Genomic DNA, 27,568 nt, shown 5'->3' with positions numbered 1-27,568 from the left:
GGGACCTGTACAAGGGTAGAAATTAGAAAGGTATTCACAAATTTTATTGATTAAGGTTATATTGACAATTTTTTTTCCACAAATTTACAAATTAGATCTGATGATCGGTAATAATTTATTGAATAGAGTAGTATTATTGATCAGACATGGATATGGTATATTTGTAAATAAAAAGTTTATAAATATACTTTTTTTTCTTTATTTATTTTATCATGACTTTTAATGAATACAAGATGTAATGTGTATCATTTTAAATGATGTAAAATTGTGTCATTTTAAGTGAAAGAAAGAGATAGATAATAAAGGGGAGAGAGTGGACAAAAAATATAAAGGTGTGGATCCCACCTATTTATGAAAATGAAATGATATAAGTTGTGTCATTTAAAAAGAGAAACATTTTTACCTTTTAATTTATGGGACAGGTTATATTTACAAAATTTTTTGTTTACAAACTCTTACAAATTACACTATATTCTCCCGGGAGAATACAAACTTTTACAAACTACACTATGTTCTCCCGGGAAAATACATTGTAAATTGTAAAAAAATTCAAAAAAATTTGTAAACGGATCTGTCCCTTAATTTATAACAGAAGTTTTTTGAAAAGTTAATACGAATGCCAGGTTTTGACGAAAAATAAATTGTTCGATCAAGGGGCAGATCATTGTGCACACGAGAGAAATGGCAAGGTCACGGTAATATTTAAGGGGGGAAAAAGAGTGTGAAGTGTATGATTGTGAGACTTAATCTTTTATTTATAAATGGATTATCTAATGGAAGTAGGATTCTAGGTAATTAGAATCTCGTCATCCTCAGATTCGACCACCTACACGGAGGGAGCAACTGCTATGTTTTGGTAGAATTTCACAAACTCCATTTCTTCAGAGATTGTACAAACCACAAGATTAAATTGGTCCAGATAATGGTGGTTTCTTTTTCACTTCCTTGGGCCAAAAATAATTCCAACTAATCCATGAAATTGCAAAATGGTTACCGAACATAAGTTTACACACAATAGCAAAATTCGGGAAAAACTTTTCCCTATTTTGCTACCAAACGTGACATTATAATTTTCCCTAGCATATTTTCCCAGAAAGTTAAAAATAATCCTGATACTAAACACTACTTAAAAATATTTATGAAAGCATATTTGAAACTAGAAAGTAGTCTTTATTCATTTCAAGTTATCCTTTTGTTAACAATGCTGGGTAGAGTTGCTAGCAAATCTATTCTCCTTCTATTAATTTGTGCTTACTTGAAGCTTAGTCAACTCCAACTCTTTAAATTTGAGAAAAATTGTGGTGAAATTCGGTATTGCAGAAAAAGTCAAAGAATCCAAAACACAATTCCACCCTTCTAACATTTTACGTACTTCTAAAATTTAATTGTGATAGCAATGTTAAGTAATTTGCATAACTCCCGTATCTGTGATTGTAATGTTACTTAAATACGATGGCTCCTATATGCCATTTATTTTTAATTAAACTGAAACAGAATATTTTGTAGTTGATGACCCCTTATATCTTTCTTAAAGATAATATAAGAGAATAGAACTAATGAAATTATACAATTATTTTTTTTGGACTGTATTGTAATATAATTCACAGTGCCCCACATATAACTATATACAGGCAAATGGAAGCATTAAAATAACTGCATCCCCCCGCCCCCAACGATCTCATTGTCCTTCTTGCCCCTCTAGCTAAAGTGACCTTCATTTTAAATTCTCATGCCAAGTATAAAAGAAAAATTTATATTAATATGCAAAGATGAGAACAATGTGCAAGTGGTAAAATGCTTATTCCTCTTAACCATAAATTCAAAGTCTGAGCCTGGGAATCAAGAAAATAGTCTTGGAAAAGCCACAGCCTCCTATAATAAGCAGTGCTAGAATTAGACTAGTTGAATAATCAATAAATTCGTGAATATATCAACAACAAAAAACAATACGCAACATTATCTTAACCATATCATTGACTGTTATAACATATAAGAAACGGTTTACAATTTCCAACATAGTTTTCGCACAGAGAAATTGACATAGACCACTTCACAGAACCTATGAATAAACCAGGATTCGGGGGGCAGAGGGGAACACCAATAAGTTACAAGAATGACCAAGACTTACCATATCCTACACATATCATTAAGTACGAATTGGAGCAACATTTCTCTAGAGAACCATGAAAAAGTGCACCAAACCGAAGAGACAATTTTATTTTGTGGTGTGATTATCAGAAAAAGCAACAACACTCCTCTAGCACACAACAGCAACAAAGCGCTGCCAAGCTGCACATGTAAATGGAAAATTCTTAATCTTAATTAGCACCATAAAAACAAAAAAGAGATGAAAGAGAATACTGAAACTAAGAAAAGATTTCATGAGCGATTTTAGTTAAGAAAAATAAATGATGTCTCAAGCTGAAAGAAAACAATTCTATAGGAATTTATTAATTTAATGATATGTTATAACAGCTAAATGAGGAATTCTGTATATTAAGGAGTAGGGGCATGAAGTATCTCTTCCTATAATCCAGGTTGAAGATTTGTTAAGCCAGTTCAAAGCTTGGTACAGACTTAATAAATTTAATGAATGAATCAAATATTAATGTCTTAGGCTCATCAGTGAAAATGTAGTGAAATAGTAAGTTAAGAGTATATGAAATATATATTAAGGGATTAACGTTTCTCCTGCTATAAGAGATAAAGTTATCTCCTGCAACCGCAAAACGACATTGTTTTGGGGTTTACGAAAAAAAATGCAGGCTAACTTATCTCATGTATTTTTTTCTCAAACCTCAAAACAACGTCGTTTTGGATTTGCTGGAGATAACTTATCTCATGTTGCAGGAGAAACATTTTTCCCATACATTAATATGTATGGTCCTATAGCTGTATATTTCACATTTGAAACAAGTAATTTGTGTCATATCTTTTACATTCATAGTTTGCCATTATTGCTTTAGAATGTCACTGTGATTGGGATCAAGGTTAGGGTAAAACATGGCACATCATCAGAGTTGTGCACTAGAACTGACAGTTGCCTATGATATTTTCATTTGGGGTTCAACCATGCAGTATTTGTCAAACTAAGTTTGGTCCTTTCGGTCCATCAAATATTAATTTGTGCAACTTGTATATGACAGAATGTCTCCGAACTAGGTGGATATTAAACAAAGCAAAACAAAAAGTGAATCCATCAAATGTTGGATTGGGCTGTCTAAACCCAAGCTAACATAAAACATAATGATGAATCAAGCCTCGGCCTTCCATTTCTCAAATCTCAACTCTACTCACTTGCATACAACAGAATAAAAAAATCCTTCCACATTGTTTAATCTCAAATTCTTAATCATTCTTTCACTTGAATGTTTTTCCAATAATCATATCCTCCATAATCCAATGCAAATTTTTCGGGTTAAACCTTGAAGACAGGAAAATGTCACTGTGATTAAACATTCTGATGATTGTACTTAACTATCTTACCCAACCCCAGAGCCTAATTCATCCCAGGTACCACACAAAAAGTAGACAGTGAACCCCAATATGTATTGCTGCATATTTCAATAATGCCTCAACGTAATAGTTTGGAAATCATAAACTATTTAACGTGAAAGTCTAAAGTTTACAAGAAAAAATGGGAGTGATAAATAGCAGGGGAAAATACAAAGACATATGCTGCAATATATATTTAAGAGAGGATTATGGCCTATATATTTAGATGGCAAAAGGAAAGTCATCAAACTGGATCTGAGAATGGAACGTAAATGATTGAAACCAACAACTCTTTATTGAACAGAGATGATCCCCAACTCTCCTGAATTCTTCTATGATCTCCGGGATGATCCTTTTGATCCAGCTCCTAGCCTCCTACTTAGTTATAATTATTATGATTGAAGGTTTACTCTGTTATTCTAATCAAATCTTGATTTCATGCTGATCCTTGTCTGATTTGTTTCCATGATTTGAGCCTGATTTGCTTCAACACTCTAAGCCTGATTTGTTTCTACATTCTAAGCTTTGTTTCCATAATTATTGTGATCTGCACCTGATTTGTTTCCATGGTCTGGGTTTGATATGTTTCCATAATTATTCTGATTTGTGTCTGATTTGTCCCCTTGATCTGGGTCTGATTTATTTCCATAATTATTCGGGTTTGACCTAACGTTGCTTCTTCTGCAATAGACTTTATTTAGAATCTTTTTGTGGATTTATCAGAAAGCAAGCATTTCCAGCATTCTAGCATCATCATGTAGGAATCATGAATATATATCATCTTATTTCCCGCACAATGGTTGATATCGTCGCCATGTTCACCAATCTCTTGCAAATGCAAGGTAAGGCTGTCTACCATAAATCCACACAATGGATCAATCCACACAATGGATCAGACCATTCCATGAACCCTGAGCTTTATAGCACCACATTGCCCTTTATATCAGGTCAAAACTCCCCACAACTAGTAATCTAACTCTTATGTATTAAAGGTCTCTGGTCCTGTTTTTTATGTTAAAAAAATACAATTTTTCGAAATACCATGGATACAAATTAATTACTACAGGTTTTAACCTCACGCAACCACCCATAATTGTAATTCTACCGAGAGAAGTAGAGATTTTCTTATCACTCGTTTGAAAAAATGTTACAAGGACAAGGATGTGTCGATCTAAACCCACCACACAACCAAAAGCCTCTCATAAAGAATACTAGTAGTCAATGAGAGAGCCAGAAAATTTTTGGAATGGGGACAAAGGGTCAATACATAAGCCAGATTGGAAGAATCCTCAAAATTTTCATTGTATATGAGTAATAGTTAATCAAAATTTGAAGGTTAAGCTTGAAGCGGGGCAAATTTATGTTACACTAGATTTTTCTTATGTCTAAATATGATTTAAGACAAAAATTCGTATGAGATTGAGGGAGCAATCGCCCTCCCTAGCTCTGCTTCTCTATGATGCACCGACACTTCAAAACACTTGAAGTGTCACGTCCGACACTTACTGACACTCCCCGATACTCCGAGACTTCCCGACACTCCAATACACGTTGAAGAGACTCAAAAAAGGGATCGAAGGTTGCGTTGCATTACTTTTTAGTTCCAACTATTAGATTCGTTGGATTATGATTACCATGTTATTGAGTTTAATATAAATATTTAGGATATCTTATATTTCTTTGCAAAATTGATGGGTATTATAAAGTTAGTTTTATTTTTTTGTTAAATTATTGAATATTAAATATAACATACACTACATAAATTAAAAAAACATGTCCTAACATATTGAAATCTAATATTTTTTAAAATTAGCATGTCTGAGTGTCGTGTCGAGTGTTTCAAGGAGGAAGGAGGAAGGAAGCTTGTTTCCGTTAATAATGAGTCTGACGGTGCTCAAACTAGGTTAATAGGGTAATTGATTAACCGATATATATATATATATATATATATAAGAATAGACTAGCACACTCTAAACAAAAGCCAGGCTGTAAATAATAAAAAAATAAAAACCTTACCAGCCTTTCAAGAATGAACAACAACAACCGGGCTCATCATGACGATGATGATGATGATGCTCCACTTGCTGGTACTGATACTGTGGCGGAGGAGCTGGCGGCGGATACCCGTTATTGAAATAGCCCTGGTATGAATCATACTGCGGACGCTGAGGTGGCAGCGGCGGAGGGTACCCCGAATACCCCGGTGGCGGCGGCGGCGGAGGGTACACTTCTGGTGGGTAACCCGGTTGAGGTGGCGGGTAAGGAGATCCGAACCCTGGATACAAATTAAATCATCAATCTCACATGGAATTTCGAATTGAAATTGAAAATTAAAAGCAAGAAAATAAAAAGAACGAAAGGGATAAAGATTATTAATAAGTACCTGGAGGAGGGTATGCTTCTTCGGGTGCTCTCTGGTAATTGCTCATTGGACTTCAATTTTCTCACTTTGTGAGATGGTTGACGATGAGACGAAATTAAATAGTAGGAATGGGGTTGGGAGATGAAAGAAGATAGTAGACTAATAAATAGCTTGTGGGACCGGTTTATTTATTTATTTAATGATACTTTGTCCAATAATATTTTGCCACGTCTTCTTCATACAGTGAAACATTTTGTGTGCGTGTTTCCCTTGGATCTTATCTTTTTGTGGTCTTGCAGTGTGATTATTTTACTAGCAAGGGACGACTTTTAATGTGCCAGTTCTCTAAAATGGGGTTAAATCCGTTATTACTTGGGTTATTGGGTGAAAATTTTAAATAATGAATAAGTTGAAAAAAAATTATTTTTTAAGATTTCTTGTTGCGAAATGATTCATCCCTCCATCAAAGATCTGAGTCTGGTAAACTGAACCGCTAGCATAAGATTGAGGGTTTGTTTAAATTGTGTTTTTGAAAATAATTTCTCGATTTTTTAAAAAAAATATAAAAAATTTGTTTCATAAGATTGTTTTGTAAACATAATTTTTAAAATTATAATAATTTTTTTTTAGAATTAAATTTAGAGAATATATTTTAAGTTGTTTTAAAGGGTTTGTTTAATTGTATTCTATTTTTTAAAAAAAAAATTGTTTTATAGAATACTTCTTAAAATTAGCTTTGATTTTCTCTTATTATGAGAATTATTTTTTATATTGTGACTCAAGTAAGATGAACCTCACACTTATTAAAAAAATGTTTTGCAAGTAAATCTAAGGATCATAACATGAGAAAACATTTTTCATGCAACATGAAAAATATTTTTTTCCTAACAAAGTAGTTGTTTTCTACATTTTATTTTAAAAGTTAAAAGTCACTATACAAAACAAAAATAACTTAGATATATCGACTTTTTAACCCTTTTACCCTTCATTAATTAATTAATGATTATTTTACCCCTTATTCAAAACTATCTACCAATCTGCTCCTCTTTAATCGATTAACTTGAAGATTTAATCAATTAAATGGTCAAAACTGACAAAAATAACTTCAATCAACCATTTTTGTCAGTTTTGACCATTTAATTGATTAAATCTTCAAGTTAATCGATTAAATAGGGACAGATTGATAGATAGTTTTGGATAAGGGACAAAAATAATCATTAATTAATTAATGAAGGGCAAAAGAGTTAAAAAACCTATATTTATCCTCCAAATTTAATTCTAAAAATTAAAAAACAGTTATATTACACGACTTCGAGACCAAAACCAAGGCAGCTTTGGTGGTATTGTGGTTCCAAAAAAAGTTTAAAATAACAAGACAAAACAAAAAGATTGTAAGCACGGGATTGGTTTATATTGTCAAAGTATTTTTTATTTTTTTAAAAATAAAAATAAAAACTCATTTGTATTGGTGTTTTGTGATCTCAACCTTTTCAAATGACAAAATAGTATAAGTATTTTAAAATTGAAAAAATAAAATAACACATAACATATGTTTTTAAACTATTTTTTACTTTAACCTGTATTAAAAGGTAAAATTATTTTTAAAGCCATATAGCAATGACAGGTGTATGGTTATTAGGGGTATTCACGGTCTGGATTGGATCGGTTTTGGAAGCAAAAATCATCCGATCCAACCCCTTCGGTTTGATCATATAATCATCCATTCGGTTTTGATTTTTTTTCAAATCCAATCCGATCCAATCCAATTTTTTTCGGTTTGGATTGGATCGGTTTTCGGTTTTTTGAGAAAATCCTAAAATTTATTTCATGATTATTGTGCAAATAACATCTTTTGTATATATTGGCTTTGTAAAAAAAAAAAATACAAAAGCATTAATAAACTATAATATAAATTTTTTAATTTTGACAATGAGATATGAAGCTCTACAAAGATAAAATCTTGTTGATGAGATATGACTAGATTTTTTCTTGGGTTTAGTTGGTGGGTTAATGGGTCTTGGGTTTAGAAATTTTTAAGCTATGATTAGGGAAATACCAAAGTAGGTAGAGAGAAATTAATATATTGGATCGGTTTGGATTGGATCGGTTTTTATCAACCCATCCAAAACCGATCCAATCCAATTAAAATTTGCGGTTTTTAATCGGTTTTCGGTTTTTCGATTTTCGGTTTATTCGGTTATCGGTTTTTCGGTTCGATCACCGCGGTTTGAATCGGTTTGGATTGGTTGATGAACACTCCTAATGGTTATGATTCCCCACATTTAATGTTTTAATCTTTTATATGGTTATGATTCCCCAAATTTAATACTTTCACGTGTGTGTATATATATATATATCTATATATATATATATATATATATATATTGCACGTACAACAGCTGCAGATATATAAACTCCATATTAAAAAGGGATTATTACTTATTAATATTATGTTAAAGGAGACAACTTGTCTCATGTGGGGCTCATTGTTTGTTAAACAAAAAAAACCTAAAAAATTAAAGGGATCCACCTTTTATTTATATAGTGGAGGAAACATTTTCTCCAACAATGTGAGAAAATACTTTTCCTTACAAAAAAACTATATTAAAACTAAAAATAAGTTATAGAAAATAAATTTAAAATTATTTGATATTTGATAAACAAATTGTATATGAAAACGCTTGGTGTAGAAAATAATCAAGTGAAGCATGATGCTCGCTGATCTCAGCATGAGACCAAGATTTGATCTCGTTGTTGACATTGCGCTAGGTTAAACTAGTGTCGTCGGCCGGAACAAGATCTCATCTCCAACACTACTAGGTTGAGAGCCACTTAACCCAAGTATTCCCTTATTAAAAAGAGGAAAAAAACATGGGAGAAAATTATTATAAAGACAAAAATAATATTAATGTGTTATTTTTTCATATTTGATAAAGAATATACCAAGAGTTTGATACTCTGCACTCAAAATATTTTCTTACCCTTGCAGTCGAGATGCTGAGCTAAGCTAAGAGAATAAAGAGAAAAACACGCCCTAAAAATATGCTTTTTGTTATTCTCTATTGTTGGTGTCTACGCGTCAATCAAGGAAAACTCATTCATTCTCAAGATGATGACCAATGGTATAACAATCCATACTTTTAAGATTTGATTATGTATAGTAATTATAAATAAAATTACATAAGTATAGGAAATTATGAAATTATATAGTTAAGTTTTGTAATTTTACGGTAAATATGTCACGGAAGCAAGAATTGAACTGCTAATCATCTGATTGACATGATAATAATTATGGAAATACAATTCATGCCAAGCAAAATTAGGACCCTAAAAATAATATTTGATAAGTTTTGGGGTCAAAGTTTAATTATGTGAAAGTATAGGGACCATTTTGCAATTAAGCAAAATTAGGTCTAAACTTTAATAAATGATATGATTAAATTCTATGGAATATTTTAAGGATTTTAAGTAGTCTTAAACTATGTTAATTATGTCTAGAATAATTATAAAAATTAAGACAAGAATTAATAAAATCAACCAATAAGAAATAAGATGACATAAGTGTAAAATAAGTCAAAATTGGTATGCTATATATTTCTTCTTACTTCTAGGTCGCTTTTGGCTTCTTCTTAAGGACCAAAATCTGCATTCTTCTTCTTCTTCTCTAAACCATGGAAGCCATAGGAGGAAGAAGAGCTCAAGAACTTGGTCTTTTAGGCACAAAAATGCATAGTTTCTTCGAGAGAAAATCTTCCTAGTCATTATAACACCTTGTAGATTTGAAACACTTAATTATACTTAAAATGATGATTAAAGGGTAGGATTAGTGAAAAATCCTGAGTCTTTGGTCAAAATACGTTAAAAAGGTAAATGGTAATTTGATAAATACGTAACCCTAAACAGTAAAATGATAGTATAATATCTCAAATGAGAAAAATAACCCTAGAAATGGATTCAGAACAAAAAATTGAGTGGTTAGGCAAGTTTCTGAAAATTTGATTAATAGTATTTTTACTGGATGAAAATACAGCGGTACAGTTGCACTGAAAAACGTGCCCAGTGAAATATGTGCTATAGATTTGAATATAAGTTGGAAAAGGTACTTAGGACCAAGAAATATGATTATTGATGAAATTTGTTGAATGTTAGGATTTTTGGAAAAACGTGCCAACGATGCACATATCAAGCTAAAATAGTGATTTCACCGAATTACTGAAAAACTCTGGATTCATCTGTTCAAGGGTAATTAAAGGACTCTGGTGAATGTTAAATTTTTTATTTAATGGATAGTTCATAAATAATTGAATATTAGTGGTGAGATTAAGTGAGTTTAAGCGATGTGGAACTTATGGGCCCACTCCCAATTAAGTGACTAAATAAACACATGTCCAAATTCATTTGGAACATCATCTTCCTCCCTTGTGCAGCCCAAAAACATAGCCCCCCCTTCCACCATTGAAAAAAAGAGTTAAAACTTGATAAATCCATAACTCAAGCTACACTCAACGAAATTGAATGGTTCCAAAGCCAAAGTTGCTTGGTTTTCTCCCTAGAATAAAACCTCCACCTCATTTTCGGTGTAGGAGCATTATGGAGTGAGATATTCCTCTAAGAAAATTGTGACTTTTTGAGGAAAGTGGAGACATTGGTGGTTGTTTGCTTGATTGGCTGCTTGAAGGACATTCATTAGAGGCTTAAGCATTGATTTGTGGTAAGTTTTTATACCTTTTATTGGATTTTCATTGCGATCATAAATTGAAGACTTAAGCTATGTGTTGGTGAGTTTGGGTAGTTGGAGACCTCAAATCAGCGGCGGAGTTGCTTTGAACCAGCTCTCTTTTCACAAATTGTACTTACTACTCAGCTTTTTTTGGCGCCTTTTGCAAATAACGATACAACATTGCTCCTATGGCACCTGCAAACAATGAAACACCACTTTGGTGCCTACTGATGTCAAAAATTTGCTCTATATCTTATCTTTATATATATATATATATATATATAATTTTATTTTTCAGTTTACAAAATAAAAATAAAAATAGTAATAATAACAAGTAAAAAATAAAAAGAAAAAATGATGAGAAGATACGCATTGAGCCTTGCTCCAGCATAGCCTATTCCATCAACATCAACGCACTCAATCAGTATCAACAAAGAGAAAAAATAGAAGAAAAAATAGAGTTTTAAAAGTATAAAAAAGAGAGGAGAAGTAACACTCAAACAGAGATATTGAAAAGAAGGAGAGACCAAGAAGTATCTTTGAAGAAGAAAGGCACACAAATCTGGGAGAGAAAGAAAAGGGACTAAGTTCTAAAGTCAACGAAACAGAAGCAAAGAAAAAAGTTCAAAGGATAGGAAGTATAACCTCAGGTGAGTCAGCTCTAGGTAAGAAAGTAACTAATAGTCTATTACTTTCACGTTTTGAGAAAAAAAGAAGAAATAATATACAAAGGGAAGTATGATATCTAATGATATGCAAGTTTAACATTGCTATTTTCTAAACCACACGTTCGGACTTGCTACCATACCAGTTTCTTTTTATTTTATTCAAAGTTTATTTTGATAGTTTCTTTTCATGCTATTTAATTTACAGGTTTCCTTTTGTCATTAAATATTTACTGATACTGTGGTTTTCAACTTTTCTGTTTGGCTTTAAAACTATGAAAAAATAAAAAAAGAAATAGATTTGTAGGATGTGTATTTACAAGCAATAACACCTTCACACTGAACCTAAGATTTTTGTATGACCATTTAGTCTTTTATCTAAGCCCCTGCATGGTAGCTTTTAACACGTTAGCTGAACATTGGATAGGCCCCAACATTATTTGCTGGTGCATTTGAGTCATAGTGCAGATGACACACTTTGGTCCGTTCTTGAATGAAATGATGGAGCTATAAATTTTGCTAAAAGGGATGAAATTAAAATGTATATTCTTCTTTAAAGTTAATTTTTTATAATAAAAAAATATATAGTACTCACAATTAAAGATTTTTATAAATTTCGAAGAGGCAATCACTAGCTACATGAAAAAATTAAAAATAATGCTCAAATTTATTGCAGAGAAATACTATCCTCTTGATTTTTCTGAGCAAGAGAGAATTAATTTGAATTGTCAATTGAAGTATTTCCACAAAGACATCCCAAAACATCCAAAACTTCAAAATTTATCTTCAATGTCTGAGTTGTGTCAAGGATTATCTTAGGCAGGAAAGTCAATTTCTTATAATTTAGTTGATAGGCTTATTCATCTTATCTTAACACTATCAGTTTTACAACAACTGGTGAACGTGCATTCTTAGCAATAAAAATTGTGAAAACAAGGCTTCGAAACAAAATGGAGGATGACTTTCTTGCAAATAATTTGGTTGTGTATATTGAAAGAGAGATTGCTGAAACTTTCACTTCAGATTCTATCATTGAAGATTTCGTCAGTTTAAAAGAGCGTCGTTTACAATTTTAGGTATGCAATTTTTTTATTATATTTTAAATTGTTCATTAAATGCTATTATACATATAATTATTATATTTGTGTATATTCATATCCTTATGACAATGCATGGTTCATTACTTATCATGCTGCGGAAGGAAAGTGAGATTCTTTTGTTTGGAATGCTTACTGGAAAGATTGATGCTTTTTTATATGTTTGCTCTGATACATAATCATTGGCTATTGTTCATTTGAATTTTCAATTTTATGTGACATTATTTAGTAAATAATTTAGATAAGTGTGCTATAATTTATAATAATTTTTTTCATGATAAATTTGTATAATTACGATAAATATTTTGATAATTGATATGTCAAATTTTTTGGCACTACCTAAAACTTTTTCATAGTATAACACCTCTCAATTCTAAATCAAACATTAAAATATTAAATGAGAATTAAAGGAAAGATTAGTGAAAATCCTGAAAATAAAGCCAAAATACAAAGAGAGGGCAAAACGGTAATTAGCCAACACGCGATCCTAGGAAGATAAAAATTGAGTAGAAGGTCTTAGATGACAAAGATAACCCTGGAAATGGATTCAGAACGAAAAATTGAGTGATTAGGCAAGTTTTAAAAAATTCAGTGAATAGTATTTTTACTGGGTAAAAGTATTGCGGTACAGTTGCACCGTAAAGCGTGCCGATTGAGTTTTGAGCTCTAGGTTTTAAATATGAGTTATAAATGGTCTATAGAACTAGGAAATTTGATTTCTGATAAAATTTGATGGAAGTAAGTTAGTTTGGGGAAGCGTGCCAACGGAGCGCGCAACAGCTTAAAACTGCAGTATTTCCGAATAACCGGAAAACTTAGGATTCATCTGATCAAGTGTAATTAAAGGACAATGGTTAATGTTAAAAATTAGAGTTTTTAAATAGGTTGTGAACTAATGGACGTTTAGTGGAAAAGGAGAGAAATACAAATTAGTTTGAAAACGCGTGAGGTGGCGGCGGGACCCACCCCACTTAAACCACTTAAGCCACATAAGCCTAGGACACTATTCATCATCACTTCCCTCCTCTCCTCCAAGCAAACCCGCGGCCCTTCCCCTCCAATGAGACATTTTACTTCAAACTTTCAATTCTCCATAACTCCATCATTTCTACACCAAATCAAGTGATCCTTGGCCTGAAATCCATTGCAAATCACCTTCCAAATCCATTGGTAGTGTTCTTAAGCCTTGAAAACCATTAGAAATTGAGGAAAACCTCCCCAAAGGCCGCGGCTCAAGTTGGTAGATTTGGGATCATGGAGTTTTTAGATGCTCCAATGATGGAGTATGTTTAGGAGGAGCCTTGTACCAAGCTCTTGAGTAAGTTTCTACATCATTTCCATGGTTTAATTGTTGGATTGATTTTATGAACCCTAAAGGAGGATTTTGTGATTAATGTGTTTAGAGAGCTCAATTGGAAAATGTGTATTAGAAGATAATGTCTTAGAACGATGTGTTAGAGCTAGAAATGCCATGAAAATTATTGATGAAAATTGTGAAATTTTAACTTAGAAATATTTAGGGTGTCATGACTTTGAGTTTTGAAATTGTTGTTAGGATTGTATAATGGTATTGTGGTATGGTTGTATGATGATATAATAGGATTGTATGAGGTGTGGAGTAGTTAGAATTGATGGAAATTCCTTGGGATTACACCATTGTGCAATTCGGCCATTAGACAAAAGGAGGGGAATTTATGTTGTTGAAATTGATTGGATGGAGTATCATGTGTTAAATGGTATTTAGATGGGTTGTGTGGTGGTTGGAAGGTTGGAGAATCAATGACAAATAATAAATGGTGTTGAGAGTCATAAAGGATCCTAGAGTGAAATATTAAGCAAAGCGACGTTTAAAAGACGTAAAATGATAAACGACACTTGGTATGGCCTTTTGGCAACCTAAGGATACTTAGGAAAATGAGAAAGAAAATTTAGAAAAATAAATCTCAAAATTGCACTACTTTGGCCGAACCTACAAGGTTGTATGGGAGGTTTTTGACGTTTTTCGCGTTTTGATAGAATTGTCGTGTACTGACGATTCGTACATGGTTATTGTAGGTTGCCATACGTCGATTTGAACCCCGAACCGTGAGTGGGTGGATTGCCCTTGGTCCTGGACCAAGTGGGATTGAGGTAAGTGATTGAATCATGCTTGTATAATTGGTAACTGGCATGTGTCCGTATGAGTTTTGAGTAATTGAGAATGTCCTCTGTGTAGGCATTCTGTTGAGTAATGAGCTCGGAGAGTATACTACTGTGGAGCTAAGTGAAGAGGCTTATTAAGGTAACCTCTTGGTACTGGGACTTGATCCCCTTGTGTGTTCCACCATACCCGTTGAGGGTGATGGTAGGAAATGTATATGAGTAGTGTAGAATAACATGATCATGCATGTAGTATGTATATTGGTACGTAGGTACCGAGTCTCTGGCCAGTAGACAGTTTTTGCCTTCGGGCGTTTCGGACTTCCACTGGATAGGTCTCCGAGAAGGAGTTCCAGTTGACCTAGGGTCTTGGTATGTGATCCGGATAGGAGCACACTAGGAAGTCTCGGGTGTATGCGGATGGGAGGGGTACCTTGGTTGGATGTTCTTGGAACACGCCTTGGATGAGACCCGTAGGCTTATATGCCGAGCCATTAGGCAGGGTGTTGCGTGGTATTGGTAGCTACCATTCCAGCTTCGTCGTATTTTGTATCCCTATATTCCCCAGTTTCTCTAAATCCCTTGCTATATCCCATTTTTGAAGATGTTATTGTATATTATTTATATGCATCGAAGTGAGCCATTGGGCGGAGTTTTCTCCAGAACCTCTGGGTTACTGAGATATATTCGTATATCTCACCCCGTCTTGGGGGCTTTATTTCAGGAGGTAGCAGTGGCACAGGAGCGGCAGGCAAGAGGCCCGTAGGATGAGTGTGGAGGACTCTTTTATGTTTTGCATTTTGATGGTCATTGGGCCTAGGATAGACTTAGGGCATGAACATCCCATATGTATGTAGGATGAGTTTCATGTCATATTTGTTCATGCTATTTTTGCCTAAGTCTAGGTACATGTTTTATATGTCATTTTAAGCTTTATGTTTCAAGTTGTAATTTAAAGTTATGAATTTGTAAGTTGTAATATGTAATTGAGATGTTGTAATTGTACAATGAACACTTGATGTAATATGATGGAAGGGCTTTAGGTCTATTTTAGGATTATGATTATGTGTATGTTTAGAAAATACATGTAAATGGACATCGGTGATTGAAATAAGTCAAGGATTAATAAAGTGAGCAATATGATATGAATTGTATAATAACTATAAACTGAGTTGGGTTGTAAGTGCCCCAAGGCATTGTTGGTCCTTATGTGCGCCACTCATTGGTTATTAGGTACATTTGAGGTATTAGAAAGCAATTGCAAACTTTGAGATTTTTGTAAAAACAAAGGGAACTCTGGCGAATTTTCTATAGAATTGGCAGAATTTAGGCGAACTTCGGGAGAGCATATCTACCTCCACAGAGGTCTGATAGGGACGTGTCATACGCCATTTTGAAGCTTGAGATGTCCTCTATCTTGTGGTAAATTTGATAGAATTCTGGGTTGAAAGCCGACCTGGAGAAGGAAGAGAGTGCAGACTGCCCAATTGCTCACTGCACTTGTGGCAGTTCTGGACCAGTTTTGGGAAATTTATTCCCGCTCCATTTCTTAGTCAAATTAAGTGTATGGTACGTCAAATTAAATATTGAGGTGTCTAGTTTGTTTTATAAAAATTTGAGAGCAATTTGTTGAGTGGAATTTCTGCAGTAATTCGTGGACTGAGGGATGTTTGGAGCTGTTTTGGGGTTGGCTGGCAGCTTTGCTTGTCCAACTTCAAACGGTGATATCCGGAACAATCGAGATCGAAATAACTCGTGTGATAGCTTCCTAGAAATGTAATTGAGTTTAGAATAACATATCAAAATATGGGAGGCTTGTAGAATGCGGTTTGTCCGCAAAAAAAAAAGACCAAACCATGTTCGGATACGTAGAAAACGTAAAATTGAGAAATTAGCTAAGTGGGTTTATGGGAACCCCTTAGTGACTTGTAGTAACTATAATAAGTTATAAAAGTAGTCTAAATAAGTATTCCGGAAATATTTTACAGTTACGGTAACAACTTTTAATTATTACGCTTTTTATTATTTTAAATGCTCGCGTAATAAACGGAAAAAGTTTACTCACATTTTTATAAATGAATTGCTGTGATTGTAACTGCGCTTAATATCATAATTAATGTTAACAATACCGGTGTACAACGGGCTGTTACACATAGCTCTGCCATTGCCTCAAATGGACTTTGTGCATTAGATAAATGTTGCTTAAACTGATGAATTAGAGTGATTGAGCTCATAAAATTTATTGTGAAAAAGTTTGATAACTTAGGGAATTTTTGGATGGATAAGCATGATTTTGTGAAATTCGATTGTTGGATGCTTGTGAAATTGAGTTGTGGATTAGTTTTAATGGTTAATTACATGATGTGTGTTGCATTGGTTGTGTGAAAATCAATTGAAATTCCTTTGGTACCCCTTGAGTACATATTCGGCCATTTAGGGAAATTAAGGGAAAGATGGAGCAACGATTATGTAATTGAGTTGATTGATGATTTGAATCAATTATAAGTGGATTATATGAGTGTGTGATGCTTGTTGTTTGAGAGAAAAATCTCTTAGCTTGTGAGGAGCAACAATTCGGCCATATAAGGTGTTTTGATGTAAAATTGTGCAATTTGATGATTGAGTTGAAGAATTGAGTTAGTCAGTAATTGAATAAACTTGTGTGTACCTAAGAATGAGCCTTGAACCTTGAAAAGGCAAGAAAAATCCCTACCCCCATTAGTGATACATATTCAGCCATATTGGGCTTTTTTGGAGAAAATTGTGCTAAGTGATGGTTTGATACAATGGGGGTATTGATATAGTGTTGTAAAACTTGACAACCTGAATATCAAACTTGAATAGCATTCACTCTTTTGCAAACTGAGCACAACTCCCACATCTGAAAATTCTATCATTCTAGGAAATAAAAGTACTCATTTGGTTAGGAATTGAATAAGTTATGGATTTCCTAAGTTGGCCTGATTCATCTAATAAATAGCATGTTCCCTAGTTCTGCAGATTTAACATCAAGAGTGCACCTGTGTTTACAAGATTGACACAATACAGTTTCATTCACATAGAACATCACACATTCATATAGCTTTCAAAGAGGATTACTAGCATATTCACAGCACATCAGTGGTCATCACACAAAACAAAACTAGATAAAAAGATCATCAAACCGCTATTGGTTCACAAACTAACATGAGTGCTGGTTACTCTTATTGTTTTACATAGTTTTCAAGAGGAATACTAACGTATTTATTTTGTCTTTCAACATTAACAAGGTACAACAACCACATATATAAAAGTAACTATCAGTAGTTGGAAAGACTTTCGCTGCATTCACCACAACTAAGCCTTCCTGTCATTCTTGTTCATTGGTTTGCATCACTGTTTTTCCTTTCTCATCTTTACCACCTGCAATTGCAGCCCCAAAAGGGGTGATGACTTACTCAGCAAACCTTAGAGTCTTGAGGGTTTCCCTCAAGCTATTCAATTACCTTCCTTGCATTTCCCCTAAATTAAACAACATTTATATATGCATATACAATAGCAATCACAAGTTCTATGGATTGAAAGAAATAAGTTTATGTCTGCAGCATTGGTGAGTGCCCATCTCAACACCTCCTTGAGTTCTTTTACTCAAATAGGATGTCTCCCAAAAGGTGTGCAACTACACTTTACCTGGCCAGGAACTTAGTAACTTCCAAGGGGATTCTACATCCTTGGCTCATCTTGATACCCCCCAAGGGAATTCTACATCCTTGGGTTTGTATCATCTCATTGTTGTCTTTAGGACTCACTCTGCTTTATCTGTACTCAATTAGGGTTGTTCTCATATAGTTCAGCTCTATTATATACATATTGCATGTATCAATTCACACGGCACAAACTACAGTGTCTCAATTAAATCAACTAGTTTAATCTCAATTTATCAACAATCGTTATGTTTTCAATACAAAGTCATAAGATAACATTACTATACATCAATCATAAACAAAACATTATCAAACATGCAGTACATTGTGTTTTACCTTACCCAAGGATTCTTATGACCTTGTACCGAATAGACTAAAGGGAAAAACTCAAGCTTCTTCAGTTTACCTTATGGAATTTCAAATTTAGCTCCTAGCACCATGTCCATTTTGTCCTACTTCTTTTGCCTCAATCTCACGTTGTGTTATAGTTCATTCTAACATATAAAATAGAACAGAGCAGAATTCAGTGTACTTCATGCTATCAATGAGAATAAGAAAAGGATTCATACTTACCACCTTGTTCTCCACTTGAATGGTTGAATCTTAACACCTTTCAAGCTTTTTCTCCTCCGCCAATAAGTTTACATGAGAAGCGACTTCAAAGGCTAAAATGGTAGTCCATCACTAGTTAGTGTTTACCAAAGGATTTTATGGAGAAGGTGGCCTAGTTTCCTCCACCATTTAGTATGTAAGGCAGGAATAGAATGGTCAACATGCTCTTAGTTATTTATTTTTAACTCATTTTGGTAGGTAGCTCTCCGCTTATGCGTGCTTGCACGCATGGCCAGTCCCAAGCCAAGATAAAGGAGGAGGGTTGGCATTAGGTGTAGCGAGTCGACCGTAAAAAATAGTTATATTTATGAGACGAACCCTTATGATATTTTGTTGGGGCGTACCCTTCATAGCGACGTGTTGCATCGGACCCTGGGTGCAGCGAAAAATTAGTTAGCGTCTTTGCCCCAAGGAAAGACACCAAGTCTTCACTCGAATTTGGTGAAAAATAGGTCAGGGTCTCAACACACAGATGAACGACCATGGAGGGCAAGCACTGCCCAGGGGTTAAGGATGCGACTGGAAAGCTGGAACATAGGAACCTTAACGGGTAAATTGAGGGAGCTAGCAAATGTTTTTGCTAGAAGGAAAGTGAATATTGTTTGTTTGCAAGAAACTAAGTGGGTTGGAGAAAAGGTCAAGAAAGGGGATGGTACCGGTTTCAAGTTGTGATACACAGGTATAAACAAGAGTCGAAATGGTGTTGGAATTATGATCGTTAGAAGTTTTAGAGATAAAGTCATTGACGTCAAAAAGAAATGCGACATGATTATTCTAATTAAGCTTGTAGTGGGTGAATTAATTTTGAATATCCTCAGTGTGTATGCACCCTAAGTTGGGTTGCAATCAAATTATAAAAACCAATTTTGGAAAGAATTGGAGGAGGTTTTGAGAAGGATACCACGAAAAGAGGAGATTTTCTTGGGAGGATATCTGAATGGTCATGTTGGTAAAAGCAGTAGAGGTTTTGATAGAATTCATGAAGGTTTTGGCTATGAGACGAGAAATTAGACTAGAGAAGATATCTTGAACGTTGCACTAGCCTACAATTTGATGTTAGCGAACACCTTTTTCCAAAAAAAAGAGTCACATCTTATCACTTATCATAATGGCCAAAATCGCAATCAAATTGATTTCTTCATGACTAGAATAGAAGATTAAATTCTTGTGTCGACTTCAAGGTCTACCCTGGAGAGTGTGTCACTACGCAATTTAAACTGGTAGTTCTAGAGGTTCAGTTCAACAAAGTGCTTAAAATAAGGATGAGGGCTCAAAACACAAGGATAAGATTATAAGAACCTGCGCCGCTAAATTAGAAATTTAAATAATTTAATTATGAATTTAGGAAATAATTCCATAATTGACTTTGGATAAATATGAAAAGAGCATAATAATTAATATTAAGTCACTTTTCTGAAGGAAAATGTAAACATTGAGTATTTCGCGGTATAAATGGATATCAGCGAAGTAATCTGAAAAATAGAAATAAAAATATGAATATTCCTAGAAAAATATCTAGGTTAAGAATATCAAGTTTGAGGTAAAAATAATAAGCAGTGATGACAGAACTAATACAAACTATTTTGTTGTATAAAACGTGTACTGGTGAAGTGTCTCGAAAAATAAAAATAAAAATATGATAATTCCTAAAAAAGGTCTAGGTTAAAAATATAAAGTTTGGTAGAAAAATAATTAGTGGAGCTATTATAACTAATACTGACAATTTAAGTGAATGTACTTATAAATAGGAATAGGCACTAAACCCTAGGTCAGATTTTAAACACTCATATAGAGCCTCCCTTCTTCTTCATGGCTGCTCAAAGCTTTCTACACCAACACAATTGCTCTCTCTTCAAGAAAACCACCAAGTTATCAATTTTCTTCTTGCTTTCTTCATCAAAACACCATTGATGCTTGTGAACAAGCTTTGGGTGGGTGAAAAACCATTTCTTGAAGGGTTATGTTTCTGTTTGAATAGAGTTTAGGGGCTGCCATCCATGTTTACAAAGTTTGGGTTGCTTGTACACCATTCTTCATCATCAAGAAGCCACATTTGTGAAGAAAGAACCAACCTTGAAGATCCAAATTTGTGCACATCACTTGACAGTGGTAGAGAGTGGAGTCTAAACCTCTAAAGTCCTCTTCTTTTTTAGTTTTGGTGAGCCCAAGGTATATATCAAACATTTCTCTTGTGTTCATGTGAAAAGAATGACCTTTCCTTTGTTCTTCATGATAGAAAGCATGATTTAGGTTAAAGGTTGAGTCTTAAAGTTGTTTTGATGTATAAAACGTGTTGGTATGTTAATTAAATGACTAAACAAGTTTGGGGGATCATTGTGGGTCAATTACATCTTAAAAACTCAGTTTTTTGCATTCTGTCGAAAAAGTATTCAAATACTTTTCGGGCAGTATTCAAATACTTTCTAGAAAAGCGCAATAATCAAATACTCTTTGAGACAATAGCGACATAGTTTAGTAAAATCGCGATATCTCGAGCTATAGTGCTCCAAGTTGAGTGAAGTTTGGACCTATGTGAAGCTAACACATAGGTATACAACTCTATAAAATTTCAAATCCATTGGATAAGTGTGCTATGGTGGTTTGTGTTTAAAGTTTCTGCCTTGCGGTGGGAAATTTTGTTTGTCACAGTTATCTTACGAAAAACATAACCGGAGTTATACAACTCCTATTGAGACATAAAATATGTCAATGGAAAGCTTAGGATGTCTGGTTTAACATATTAAAGTATTAGCACTTTTGTTAAAGATTTTCAATACCAGTTTTGAAAATGGTAAATACAGTTTAGTGCTTGAGGTTTTGGAAAGAGCCTACAGTAAGCGAAACAAAAAAGAAATAATATTTCTTTTAATATGAAAAGCTAGGATATGTTTATTGATAATATGAATGTTATGAAAATAGATCTGTGACCTTGCTGGACACTGTTATTACTTGTGACCCTTTGGACACCGAGTCGTTGAGGGAGGATTTAGCTTGACAGGTAAGCTTCTGGTCCACGGATTTATCCACTATTTGTTCCACCAAACTCCATGGGAGAATAGTATGATGTACATGGTATGCTTTTTCTGAAAATGTTCATGCATTGATATTTATCTACTATATGTGGATATGCTTGTTGATGTAATGTGTGGATGTGATGTGGATTACTTACACGATCAGGCTGCGACCCTGATGTGTAAGGCAATTGATAATTTATCTGGTATATGCGGATATGCTTGTTGATGTAATGTATGGATGTGATATTGATTACTTGCACGATCAGGCTGCGACCCTGGTGTGTAAGGCATAAGGCAGCGACCTTTATATTTTGGTAGGTTGCAGACGTGCGTAATGCCTATCCTGTTCTCTGGCCAGTTGAACCGCACTTGCATACATCACATGATATATACTGGCATAGATTATTATATGAGGATCAGATTATTTTACCATGATGTACTGCATTGTTATTGCCATGCATTTTATTATTTTGTCATACTTATTATATACTTGTAAGTGAGCTTGGGGCGAAAGAGTCCTTGAGGACCCCTTGTCTTACTGAGATTTTTGTTAGAAATCTCATCCCTTATGGGGCATATTTTCAGGTGCAGACGCACATGAGGCAGATATCCTTAGAGGCAAGAGGCCAGAGTAGAGTTGATATTATGCATGTTTCTTTGTTACTTTTATTTGGTTGCTATTGTACCTGAGACATGATATGACTATGTTGTTTTATTTGGTGAGCATGGAGGTTGTCTATGCCACATTTGAATAATTTATGCTTATTGCATTCGAGTTGTATAAGCTGTATCAGGATATTGTCTGGTCTACATGCTTGTAGTCCATGACTTGATAATATATTTATGATATGAGGTTATTCAGTGTCATTCTTTATTGCAATTTACATACAAGCAGTTTTGAAAAAGAATAAGTAAATTCACTTGGTTAACTTGATAAGATTCATAATTTGAAATTTTAGCTTCCGCATTTATTGAGCTGCACTTAATACCATGTTATGATTAATACACCGGGTGCACACGGGGTATTACAAAGATGGAGGAAGCTAAAGGAGGAAAAACAATTAGAGTTCAAAGAAATAATGTTGCATGAAGGACCATGAAAGTTTGTTGGAGGAGCTAATGTAATATGGAATGAGATGGCTATGTGTATCCAAAAAATGAAAAAGAGGGTGCTAAGATTTCGCAAAGGAATTGGATTCCATACAAAGGAAACATGGTGGGGGAATGGAGAGGTGCAAGAGGCAATTAAACAGAAAAATGAATGCTTTAGATCTTTGCATAAAATTCTCAATGATAATAATTTGTAAAAGTTTATATTGGCGAGAAAAAATGCAAAGAAAGTAGTACGAGAAGCTAGAGGTAAGGTTTTCGCCAATTTGTATTAAAATCTTGGGAGCAAGAATGGTGAAAAAGGTATATACATACTTGCAAAATTGAGGGATAAGAAAAGTAAAGACTTCACCTAAGTTAGATGCATTAAGGATGAAAACCAAAAACTTTTGATAAGAGATGAAGATGTAAATGAAATATGGATAAACTACGTTAACAAACTTTTTAATGGGGATGACGATAAAAGCAAGGTGGGCTTGGAGGATGCTTATGATGATCAGAAAAGAAGATTTGTTCGCAGAATCAATACACATGAAGTCAAGGAGACTTTAAAGATGATGAAGACTAATAAAGCTTTGGGACCCGATGGCATACCTATTGAAGTGTGGAGGGGCTTGGGGTGGGAGCAAAGATGGTGTAAAAGGTACATACATACTTGCAAAGATGAGGGATAAGAAAAGTAAAGACCTCCCCAAGTTAGATGCATCAAGGATGAAAACAAAAAACTTTTGGTAAGAGATGAAGATGTAAATCAAAGATGGATAAACTACATTAACAAACTACTTTTGGTAAGAGTTTTCGTATAACAACAGTTTCCATGCTAGCCTGGGCATGGCACCCTACGAGGCGTTGTTTGGTAGGAGGTGTCGGACTCCTACCTGCTGGTCTGAGGTTGGAGATAAGGAGTTGTTTGGCTTGGACTTTGTCCAAGATTCTACCCAGCAGATCCAGATGATCCGAGAGAAACTGAAGCAGACGCAGAACCACCAGAAGAGTTACTACGATGTCAATCATCGTTCACTGGAGTTCAGTGAGGGTGAGCACGTGTTTGTGAGACTTTCACCTGTCACCGGTATTGGTCGGGCCCTCGGAGTGAGGAAGCTGAGCCCGCGATTCATTGGGCCCTACCAGATTCTTGGTAGAGTAGGACCTGTCGCCTACCGACTTGTCTTGCCTCCGAATTTGACCAACATCCTCGACGTGTTTCACGTTTCTCAGCTTCGGAAGTACATAGCAGATGCTTCGCACGTGGTGCAACCGGATGATGTGGAAGTTCGGGAGAACTTAAAAACTCCCGTCGAACCACTCAAGATTCTCGATCGTGGCGAGAAACAGCAGAGGAGCAAGATCATTCCGATGGTCAAAGTGCAGTGGACCGGAAGAACTCCTGAGGAGTGTACTTGGGAGCGAGAGGACGAGCTTCTCTGGCAGTATCCGACTTTCGGGACAGATATGTTTCTGATTTTGAGGACAAAATCCTAAAAAGGTGGGGTGAATGTAAGATCCCGCACCTTTAATTAAGGAAATTAATTAATTAAATATGAGAATTAGGAAATAATTTCATAATTGACCCCAATAATTATTATGAGGCTTAAGTAATTATAGTAAGTGATTAATAATGTTGAAAGTCGCTTTTCTGACGAAAAGTGCAGATATCGGTTCTGCTTTGCAGTATAAGTGCGTACCTGTGAAATATCCCATAAAATTATAAAAAATGCATGAATATTCCTAGCTTAATATTTAGGACTGGGATATCAAGTTTGAAGTCAAAATAATGAGAACTGATGGCAGAACTAATACTATCAGCGTGAAAATATGTACCAAAAAAGTGTAGCGAAAAAATAAAATAAAAATATGAAAATTCCTAGAAAATTATCTAGGTTAAGAATCTAAAATTTTAGAGTTAAACGAAGAGCGGAACTAATTATACAAGTACTGCTAGCTTAACTTAAGTGGCAATATAAATAGAAAATGGGAGCAAAACCCTAAGTTATTTTTAAAGACTCAGCGGCTGAGTGTGGCAGCCATTTGGGGTTTTTCTTGGAGACTCAGTTTTTTCCCTTGAAAAGTCTCTAAAGTTTTCACCTTTCTCCTATTCTCCTCCATTGAAACACCACTCAACCATTAAAGCTCTAGTTTTGTTGAAGGAGAAACCATTGTTGAAGGATTTGAGTGTTTTCTCAATCTCTCAAGCTTTTATTTTTCTTTTCTCAAAAGAATCCAAGGTAAACTTAACTATCCCCTTTGTAAATCCATAATTTTGAATATAATCTTCGTTGTATGTTATTGTTGATTCAGAACTCATGTTAACTTAAAATATATTCGGACACTGTCGCTACCTTTTCTCCTGTGCAAAGCCATTTGTTTATCACTTGGTATCTATTGTTTTTTCAATTTACATGGCCTTTTGCATCGAGTTGCGTGTTTACAAATTGAAAAGTCTGAACCTTTATGTAGCAAATCGGTCACTGTGTTAGTCGATCGATGTAAAGCCTCATCTATGAATAAACTTTGGTCCAACTTGTTATATATTTATATATATATATATATATATATATATATATATATATATATACTTTAGATTACCATCGATTACCAACTTGTTATATATATATATATATATATAACTTTAGATTACCATCGATTACCCAGGGAGTGCACTTTAGATTACCATCGATTACCCAGGGAGTGCTTTCGTTTAGATTACCACTGTGTATGCTTTCGTTTTATTCATATATATATTGTTAACATTGTTAACAGGGAGTCGAATTAACAAGGAGACAAAGTCGTTGAAAAAAAAAGGCATGCTTACTTTTATAATAGTCAGCGTATATATATATTGTGAAAAACAGGGAGACGAATTAACAAGGAGACAAAGTCGTTGAAAAAAAAAGGCATGCTTACTTTTATAATAGTCAGCGTATATATATTGTTACAGGGAAAACGTTATATATATATATATATATATATATATATATATATATAAATAAATATATATTTTGTTACTATATATATATTTATAAGATAATAATTATCTAAAATTAAATAAGTTAAATGGTACGTCTTAGAAAGGATCGAAATGAAAAAAAGAAAATAATATCCGATTGCCTTGGAATTTTAGAATATGTATATTGATACTATGATGGTCGTTGAACCAGATCTGTGAGTGCATTGAATTCTATTTGTAGTGTGGACCCTTGTGATACCGAGTTCGAGTCAAAGGGGCATATGGGTACAGGTAAGCTTCGTATCCTCGGTTTAACCATTGTATGGTTCCACCATACCCCATGGGAGAATGGTTTATATGCATGATGTGTTTACATGCTTTGATAATTTAAAATGCTGTTGAGCTTTATGTGCAATTGCTTATAATATGTATGTGTTGTTCCACTTTGACGGTTAGCCTGAGTATGTGGCGTCATACAAGACGGTGACACTGTGGGTGGATGCAAGTGGCGTCTTGCATTAGTGTGGGTAATAGACGTATTCCTGCATTTCTCTGGCCAGTAGATTAGTATTGACACACATAACATGATTATCTGCTGCATTGCACTATTTTGGAACTTATACTGTTTAACTGTTTTTGGAACTTATATTGCACATGTAAGTGAGCTTGGGGTGGAAGATCCTTGAGGACCCCTTGCCTTACTGAGATTTCTGTTTAGAGATCTCACCCCACGTTTGGGGCACTTATTTCAGGTTCAAGTAACCCAGGGGTTGAGACCTCTAGCGGCAGGAGGCCGGAGCTTAGCTGATATTTATGCCTATGCTATTTATGTTTGGATGCTGGATGATATTTGTTGATGTTATGCTATTAGTTTCATGTTATGGATTTTGAGCTAAGACTCTGTCGATTATGTTGCTATTTGGTGAGCATGGGGATTGTCCATGCCACATTGACTTGACTTTATGCTTTTAGTTGATTCGAGTTGTATAATTGTATCAGGATTATGTCCGGACTACGTGTTGTAGATCCGTGACTTAGATACTCACTTATTTATCTATGAGGTATTTCAGTTAGCTGTATTTTGCAATTTACATACAGGCGATGTTTTTATGAAAATGATTAAATGTTTTTATGAAAATGATTAAGTAATCAACTTGGTTATGTATAATGACGTCATAATTGAAAAGAAAAAGATTTTTCGCATATTTAATTAAGCGTGGCTTAATACGATGACATGTTAACAAACCAGGTATACACGGGGTGTTACATTTTATGGTATCAGAGCACTTTCTAGGGAAAAACATGTATGTATTGCAATAACTAGGATGTTTTGTTGCGAGTCTGTCTTGTGTGTTCTCTCTGTTGGATTTTGCTATGATAATGCATATGTGACCACATTGTGTGGCCTGATCAACTCATTCTTTGTGTAGCTTGTGCAGAGTCATGGTACTGACTAGGAGGAACCGCGAGACCACTGAGGATCTGATATGCAGGCGGCTTGACTAGCCGACCAAGAGGCCATGAGAATGGCAAACCAGGCTATGTTGGACGCCGTCAGAGAGGCGAACAGGAAAGCCACTGAGGATGTTTTGGAGGTGAATCGCCTGGCAAATATGACTATGATGAGAGTCATGTTGGTGGAGATGAGGGCTGGTCCTGCTGTTGGTCAGTTCCCTCCGCCACCACCACCTCCACCTAGTCTGCAGGACGAGAGCCAGAGCCAT

The 27,568-nt window shown here is 34.5% G+C and overlaps 1 protein-coding gene across 1 annotated transcript; it reads right to left on the bottom strand.

Moving 5' to 3' along the window:
• Window positions 1-1,956: 1,956 nt before the first annotated feature.
• LOC133306192 (cysteine-rich and transmembrane domain-containing protein WIH2-like) lies at window positions 1,957-6,012 on the bottom strand. The gene is made up of 3 exons (XM_061506475.1): window positions 5,879-6,012; window positions 5,512-5,770; window positions 1,957-2,289 (listed from the first exon to the last, which is right to left on the bottom strand). Exons 1-3 carry the CDS (start codon window positions 5,922-5,924, stop codon window positions 2,235-2,237), a joined length of 360 nt encoding a protein of 119 aa, XP_061362459.1. The 5' UTR covers window positions 5,925-6,012; the 3' UTR covers window positions 1,957-2,234.
• Between the last annotated feature and the right edge of the window lie 21,556 nt (window positions 6,013-27,568).

The sequence above is a fragment of the Gastrolobium bilobum genome, unplaced genomic scaffold, assembly GCF_033153095.1.
Source record: "Gastrolobium bilobum isolate Gb01-03AN ecotype WA unplaced genomic scaffold, APGP_CSIRO_Gbil_v1 utg26632, whole genome shotgun sequence".
Taxonomy (NCBI): Eukaryota; Viridiplantae; Streptophyta; class Magnoliopsida; order Fabales; family Fabaceae; genus Gastrolobium; species Gastrolobium bilobum.
This window is presented reverse-complemented; position numbering and strand designations above follow the sequence as displayed.

Excerpts from the sequence above, each read along its gene's own strand:
- LOC133306192 (XM_061506475.1), bottom strand. The coding sequence starts at position 5,924 with ATGAGCAATTACCAGAGAGCACCCGAAGAAGCATACCCTCCTCCAG. Across the intron at positions 5,771-5,878 it reads AGAAGCATACCCTCCTCCAG|GGTTCGGATCTCCTTACCCG; the intron begins GTACTTATTAAT and ends ATTTGTATCCAG. Across the intron at positions 2,290-5,511 it reads TGTTCATTCTTGAAAGGCTG|CTTGGCAGCGCTTTGTTGCT; the intron begins GTAAGGTTTTTA and ends TTACATGTGCAG.